Here is a 7,500-nt window from a genome sequence, read left to right on the forward strand (position 1 = left end):
GTTCTGGGTGGTTTAAAGGACAAAACCTGGTCCCAAATTAGTCAGAGACTCGTCTCGGTTGTAATGCCGTCCAGAGTGGGACAGCTGTGTTAAAAGATACTTCTAGAAAAGCCTCTTTTCAGTCTTTGTTCCACTCTTGGCAGATGATATTCTGCACTGAATTATTGCACAGCTCCTAGGTTTTAATTCATTGTTATTTAGGATTTCATGATAATGTTGTCTTTTTTTACTGATTTTTCTGCCCAGCTTTGGACACAAAAGCCAGCAATCTTTCCAGCCTGTCCAAAAAGTACCGCAGCGATGCCAAATACCTCAACACGCGCTCCATCTATGCCAAGGTGGCGGCTGTGGCCGTGTTCGTCATCACCATCATCATCTACGTGCGCTTCTCCTGGCTCTGACGGATGCTCGGACCAGAACTTTTCTAAGTGTTTAAGCAAGTCCTGTTACATTTGTCCGGTGAACCAGGGTGCCTTGAGGGGTCTTCCAGTCTATCCACGTCGAACGCTGACACTCTTCCTATTCTTCTTTTCCTGCTGCACATTATATGACTTATTGTTTTAGAGGCGCTTCTCTCTCTGGAAGGGGGGGGGGGGGGGGGTTACGGTGCGTTCAGGCCACTCTGTTTACTGGAGTCGGGGAGTTTCAGTGCACTATGTGAAAGAAATGATTTGCACACTGGACTTAAGGCTTCTGTTAAAGACGTTCGGCACATAGAAGTCTGCAGACTGTGATGTAAAAAAAAGTCTTTATTGATGTTTACAGAATTGTAAAAAAGTCTTAATGATAAAATTAAATGGATGATAAAATTGTCTGGGTTCATGTTAAAGATTTACGTGTGACCACTTTAATAACAAACTGTTTATCACTGGTGTTGTCATGAAAATAAGTTTTGGGGCGAAAACATTTATAACTGAGGTGAGAAAATGTCACATTGGCTGATGGGAAACTAAAGAGGAGCCTCCAGGAGTGCAGACGCTGCATGTTTCAGGAGGCAAATGAAACTGGCATGTAGATTTCTGACCGGGAGAAAAATAAATAAAAATGCCATCACGTATCAGCTGTTTATAAACCCAGATGTTTCTGCTCAGTGGAGCAGAAAAACGAGACACGTCGCCTGCTGTCATCATCTTTGTCATGATGCACGAAGCCTGGTATTACAAACATGGCCGTCTTAAAAGGTCTTAAAGAGTATAAAAGGACCATTGTCACTGAAATTGAAACAAGGATTGAGCTACTGACAACAATCACTTCCAGGTGAGATTTATTGACAGGAATCTGAATCTATTTTTTTAGAGCAGCACCCAGAGGCTTTATTATATTTCGTTCTGTTATATTCAGTCTGACCTGAACAATAACAGTTAAGTCTTCATATACTGAACATCTGTGATAACAGAGCTGATCAACAGTCCTTTCTTTACTGAAGAGCTTTGCTCAGCTATAAAATATCTTCTTAAGGATATAAAAACACCCTTTTCCTGAGACATTTTCCCAGCTGATAAAATTTAAGAGTAAAGACTCATATGTTGTTGATAAATGGACATCACAGTCAAGCCAGCAGAATATTATTCCTGCGATCCAGACTCATGCCACCATGTCAAAGTCGTCCCTCTGCAAAACAAACAAGAAACACACAAGTTATTTACATTTCATCAAAACATCACGTCCCAGGATTTAAAGATGCAGGCAGATGTCGGCCTACAGATGTGACAGAATGTGTCTGCACCACTAAATGTGACAGATGTGACTTATTTGCAAGAAAAGAAAAATCAGGTGCAAGTGTATGAAAGAGCAAAACGGCAGTAACTAAGGACTCATCGGCCCAGTACTCTCTCTTTATATGTGAGCTCCATCATAACTCCTCATTCATCCTCCAGACGGCGAGCGCTGTGACTGCCGTCTTGAACTACTCTGAAACACCTCACATAACCTCACCTCAAAAACTAGAGGAAGGAACTGATGGAGATGAGACAGTGACTCATGTTTTGTGGCCTGAAGGCAAACTTGCTGTCAAGCATCTGCTGCTAGTTTATTAATTCAGAAATTATGGAAAAAAAAAAAAAAACACTAGATACTTTAAAGTAGTATTTCAGTTGCAGTTCAAAGCAGCTTTTTGACACTAATCATGCTGATGCATCCCTGGTTCAACCTCTCAAATACTTTTTCATGTTCTGAGTTTCTTCAGAGGCTGAGAGATGAAAAGTTAATTTTTTTTTTAAAACCTTCATATTTCAAAATGTTTTGAAATATGAAGCCTTAGGTTACAGTAGGTGAAATAACTAATTACACACTAAAATCTGTGGTGCACTGTTCATCCGAGGTTCTTCTTTAGACTTTGTTACCTGCTGTTGTTTGTGGTAACTCCTGAGTTTAGTGCGCTGATCATTGTCGTGTTTATGTTTTGATTCTGATTCAATCTTTCCATTTATTCATCAGAACTTTAACAACCTCTGTGCTAGATGCTCATTTGCTTTTAAGCAATTATAGTATTTTTACTGCAGTAAGTGTCTGTAACGTAGCTCACCTCGTCATTATAGTTCATGACGTGCTGCCTGATCTTCGAGGAGTCCACCCACGTAACAAAATCCTCCATATTTCTAAAACAGAGACAGGAAAAAAAAAAAGATTAATACTGTCAATATTTCATCCTTTGAGATGTTTTTTTTCTTGGTATCGTTTTGTTGTGTTGAGTGAAAAACCGTATATTTGATGGACACCAACCTTGTGACAAGAAAGGCAGGGTCTGTAATAACATCTGGGCCCACGCGCACGTCTGAGACCCAGTCAAGGAAAAGACAGATGAACAGTTTCCATCTTTAACTCTACAGTACATTCAGTCTCAAACATTAATCAAGACAACAAAAGATTGGGGGGAAAAAGCTGAATTCCAAGTTAAGAAATTAAAAAACGTGTAGTGACGCCGTACTGAAGGATACGTCCTTGCTCAATGAACGTTATGGCCGTCTTAAGATTCTGTGCCATGCGAAGAGTCAGCATGATGCCGGGCAGCCGCCGCCTGCAGGAACAGACAGCAGACAGGTTAGTTCATCGAGGACCAGGGTTGGGAAACACTGGGTTCGTTAACAGGCTGTTGATAAATCACAGGGTCGTTTGGAGTTTGAGGTGATTTACCTGCAGAACGAGGAAGCTGTGACTTTCTCCGTCAGGGACAGGTTCTGTTTGGTGGGTATGAGGCCGAGGCTGTACCTGCACGGGAAGGAACACGGTCAGAACCTTATTTCACTGGGCTCCACGTGGATCCTGCCCACAGGTCAAACGGCATCATCCACATAGACTCACAGTTTCTCCAGCAGCCGGTGCGTGCTCTGAGCTCTGAAGCCATCCTTCTCGTCCAGGTCTCGGATTTTCTGCACCAGCTCTCTGATGTTACGACTCAGTTTGTTATACCTGAGTAAAAAAGTAAGAAAAGAATCTTAAAATACTTTATACGAAGTATTACTGATATGATTTGTAAGCAGTTGTATTACTGTTTATTACAGCTGTGGTCAGGAGTTAGAACAACACGAGATTTAACACGTTTCTCAGGCTAAAACGTATGGAGAGGCACGATTTTCTTTTATTGTGCATAAACATAACAATCAACCCTGACTCCTCTTCTACCTTCATTTAAAAAGCAAGTCATGAAATAACCCGGTTATCTTTTAAAGCCCCTCTGCACACTTCCCAACAGTAACCCCAGTTACCTTTTACCTGCAGGATCTGCACCTGCTCTGAGGTTTCTTCCGTCAAGTTAACTAGAAACCACAAACCTCTCAGTTAGGGTTGCCACCCGTCCCGTAAAATACGGAATTGTCCTTTATTTGAGAAAAAAATGTTGTGTCCCGTATTGAACTAATACGGGACGCGATTTGTCCCGTATTTTCATTAACGCCCCATACACGCGTCTGTCACACACACATCAACACTAAATGTATCAATAATGAACAAAATAAAACACAGGAAACATTAAGGCCAGCAAAATCTTTGTGGCGTGACAACAGGACCTGCTGCGCTCTGTGCCCAGATCTTTCTATGTGTGTGCCAGACAGCGGGGAGGACTCGGGCTTCACCTCCAGGTAGGGCTTGGGAATTGGGAATTAAAAGTTGCGTTCCGTATTGAACCAATACGAACACATATTATGCTCTTATTTATTGATGTCATAATATACAGGTGAAGGTCGGAAAATTTGAATATATTGCAGAACTTCATTCGTAATAAATTTAACTAAAGGTGAAACAAATATATTATTTCCCACTACATTCAAAGTGAAATATTTCAAGCCTTTATTTGTTATAATTTTGATGATTATGGCTCACAGTTTATGAAAACCCCAAATAAAAAATAAATTAGAGAATATTTTATGAAATCAATAAACAATTCCATCATCAAAATTATAACAAATAAAGGTTTAACATATCTTGCTTTGCATGTAATAAGACTAGGTAATATATTAGTTTCACCTTTTAAGTTGAATTATTGAAATAAATTAACTTTTACACCATATTCTAGTTGAATTATTGAAATAAATTAACTTTTACACCATATTCTAGTTGAATTTTTGAAATAAATTAACTTTTACACCATATTCTTTACCTGTAGGCTATATTACACATCTGGGCTGATGTGGACATACATAGCATAGGAGGATATTTCAGTTGCTAGCATGGTTGTCTGTCTGTACAGTCATGCAAGTTCAATGCTATTAAAGCACTTTAAACGTTAAATCAAAGCATTTTTTTTATTCATATAAAATAAACACATTATTATGTAGTTTAGAAATGTTGGGGATTTTTTTTTGGCTCCTGCGCTGCTGAAATCAGGGCGTCCCTTATTTCTATTTCTGAAAGGTGGCAACCCTACTCTCAGGACTGTCGGGATACTGACGGCTTGGGTCAGTAGATGCCACCATTACGACGTGATGTGTTTACTAATCTGATTAGTTCCAGATGATTGTGAATAACAAGACCAGAGATGCTGCTACTCACTTAGTGTAGTCTTCCCTCTTCTCGATGCGAAACCTCCTCAGTACTTTAACTTCGTGGAGGTTGTTGTCCACCTCCCAGTTGATGAAGTCGACCTTCTTCAGGAGCTTCTGCTCGTGATATTTTAATTTACGAACCATTTCGTTTTATTGTTTTTATTCTTGCACACGAGACGGACTTCTTCTTCTACTGTTGCGGAGTGAAGTCAACCGGAAGCACGTGTTCTTCTTCCTCGCCGGAATAAAACGGGAACGTTAAGTCGTTGTGAACAGCGCCACCTAGCGATGCTGGTGCGACTATTATTATTATTATTATTATTATTATTATTATTATTATTATTATTATTATTATTATTATTATTATTATTATTATTATTATTATTATTATTATTATTATTATTGTCAAATATTCAACGAGAAAGTTATACAATTAAAGTGTAGATATACAAAAAATAAAGCAGTTCAAGGCAAATGTATTTATCTTTAAAATGAATGCCCATAATATCTTAGGATGCCTACAAACAAAGAAACGACAAACTGTTTCTTCCTCAGCTCCAACAAAAAGGATGGTACATGCAGAACACTGAAAAAAATACAAATGAAAACACAATCAAACTATTTGTAAAGCCACTTTTTTTTCACAATTGAACATATACATAACACAACAGAACAAATCATAAGATGTAAATGTTCAAAGCGAGACAATTCAAATGCAATGAAAAATATTAGTAAATATTAGTTATTTGATATTAAACTATTAGTCATTTTGAACTTATTAGCAGCAGTATGTCTCAGTAGCATTGAGAGGTGGCCCACAAAAGGCTGGAGAAGTAAAGGAAACTTAAAAACAAATACAAATCTCAGTAATCACACTCTGTGGAGTTACTGTGCAACACGTGCGCTCCACAAACGCAGTTTAAAGCTGCCATGCAAAGAAGAAGAAGAAGCGACATGTAAACATTATAAAGGTTTTATATACTTTGAGGGTCATTGTGCTCCCATACAGACAGCAGCTTTTCCACGAAGGCCTTGCATCTTTCAGTGAGTCCGGTTTAAACCGGATTCATTGCTTGATAGGAGGAGGTGCTGAACTGGCAGACTTGAAGTCCAGATCTGCACCGACTGAGAGAAAAATCTGAATAAAGAAGACTGAGGACTGTCGAGCTGCTTCAATGTTTTACCAGACAAGAACGGGACGACAGACTTTTCCAGCAACTGAGTTTTTTCCAGTTTGTACACATTTAAGGAATGCATTTCTGCCATTAAAACAATCAAAATAACATTTTATTTTGGAAGATTGGTACATTTGTCAGACTAAATGTCTTGTATGTTGACTAATGTGTCTCCTTTTCTTTATGTATTGGTATTGCGTCATTATTTTTATCTTATCTGAATTAGGAATGTCCCTTACAAACCATTGTACATTCAAAAACAAAGAAGAAGAAAACAAACAATAATATGACAAAGTAAAACAGTATCTTATGTTAATTACAGTCGGTTTGTATTTAGATGTGGGAAATCAATAACAAGGAGTTTGCATGTTCTCCCCGTGCTTGCGTGGGTTCCCTCCGGATACTCCGGCTTCCTCCCACAGTCCAAAAACATGCGTAATAGGTTAAGTGATGATTCTAAATTGCCCGTAGGTGTGAGTGTGAGTGTGTCTGGTTGTCTGTGTATCTATGTGGCCCTGCGATGGACTGGCGACCTGTCCAGGGTGAACCCCTGCCTCTCGCATGTGATGAGCTGGGACAGGCTCCAGCAGACCCCTGTGACCCTGCAATGGATAAAGAAATAGAAAATGAATGGATGGATGTCAATAACAAAAACAGAAAGGAATACTTAAATAATGAAAGTAGAAGAAATGGAAATTATGTTGTTTCTGCTCTTTAATTCCAGTATTAAAACCTTATTTCACGTTGAATTTGACAACAGGCTACACATTACTTTGTGAACTTTGGCCAACTTAGACTAGTCCAGGGGTAGGCGACCCTGGTCCTAGAGAGCCACAGTGTTGCATGTTTTAGATGTCTCCTTGCATCATTACACCTGATTGTAATTAACGGCCATCATCAGCTTCATATCCAGTTCTGCACAAGTCTGTTAATGACACAGCCCTTTGTATTAGGGTGCGATGAAGCAGAGAAACATCTAAAACATGCAGGACTGTGGCTCTCTAGGACCAGGGTTGCTTACCCCAGGACTAGCTCATATAATCAGTTTTGATTAAACTTGGTGTAGTATTTACATTGTTATATTTAATAAGTGACAGTGAAATTTGGCTGAAAACTGTACACGTTTAGATATTATCTTCCCATGTACTTCTCTCCCTATATGATTTCCCCCCCAATAGAAGTAAGTAAAACGTCATCTCGGCTTGGTTGAAGTGTGTGTTGTAATTCTTTTTTTGCAGCAGGTGTCAGCAGACTTCTCCTCACTGGTTCATCCATTCAGCAAGTAAAGAGGATGTTTGAGAGTGAAACTCATCTTCTTTATGTGCAGCTTGTCGATGCCACTTTTA

At 39.1% G+C, this 7,500-nt stretch overlaps 2 protein-coding genes across 2 annotated transcripts in view; one reads left to right on the top strand and one right to left on the bottom strand.

Moving 5' to 3' along the window:
• sec22ba (SEC22 homolog B, vesicle trafficking protein a) overlaps window positions 1-763 on the top strand; it is a 4,551-nt gene extending 3,788 nt beyond the window's left edge. The window contains exon 5 of the mRNA XM_061732579.1: window positions 247-763. Within this exon, the coding sequence (XP_061588563.1) occupies window positions 247-401 (155 nt within the window). The 3' untranslated portion in view covers window positions 402-763. The remainder of the gene's footprint in view (window positions 1-246) is intronic.
• Window positions 764-1,473: 710 nt separating this feature from the next.
• On the bottom strand, window positions 1,474-5,183 carry imp3 (IMP U3 small nucleolar ribonucleoprotein 3). The gene is made up of 7 exons (XM_061732580.1): window positions 4,987-5,183; window positions 3,301-3,408; window positions 3,133-3,207; window positions 2,937-3,016; window positions 2,722-2,773; window positions 2,525-2,597; window positions 1,474-1,611 (listed from the first exon to the last, which is right to left on the bottom strand). The coding sequence occupies exons 1-7, from the start codon at window positions 5,121-5,123 to the stop codon at window positions 1,585-1,587; spliced, it is 552 nt and encodes a 183-aa protein (XP_061588564.1). The 5' UTR covers window positions 5,124-5,183; the 3' UTR covers window positions 1,474-1,584.
• Window positions 5,184-7,500: the final 2,317 nt, after the last annotated feature.

The sequence above is a fragment of the Cololabis saira genome, chromosome 10, assembly GCF_033807715.1.
Source record: "Cololabis saira isolate AMF1-May2022 chromosome 10, fColSai1.1, whole genome shotgun sequence".
NCBI classification, from domain to species: Eukaryota; Metazoa; Chordata; class Actinopteri; order Beloniformes; family Belonidae; genus Cololabis; species Cololabis saira.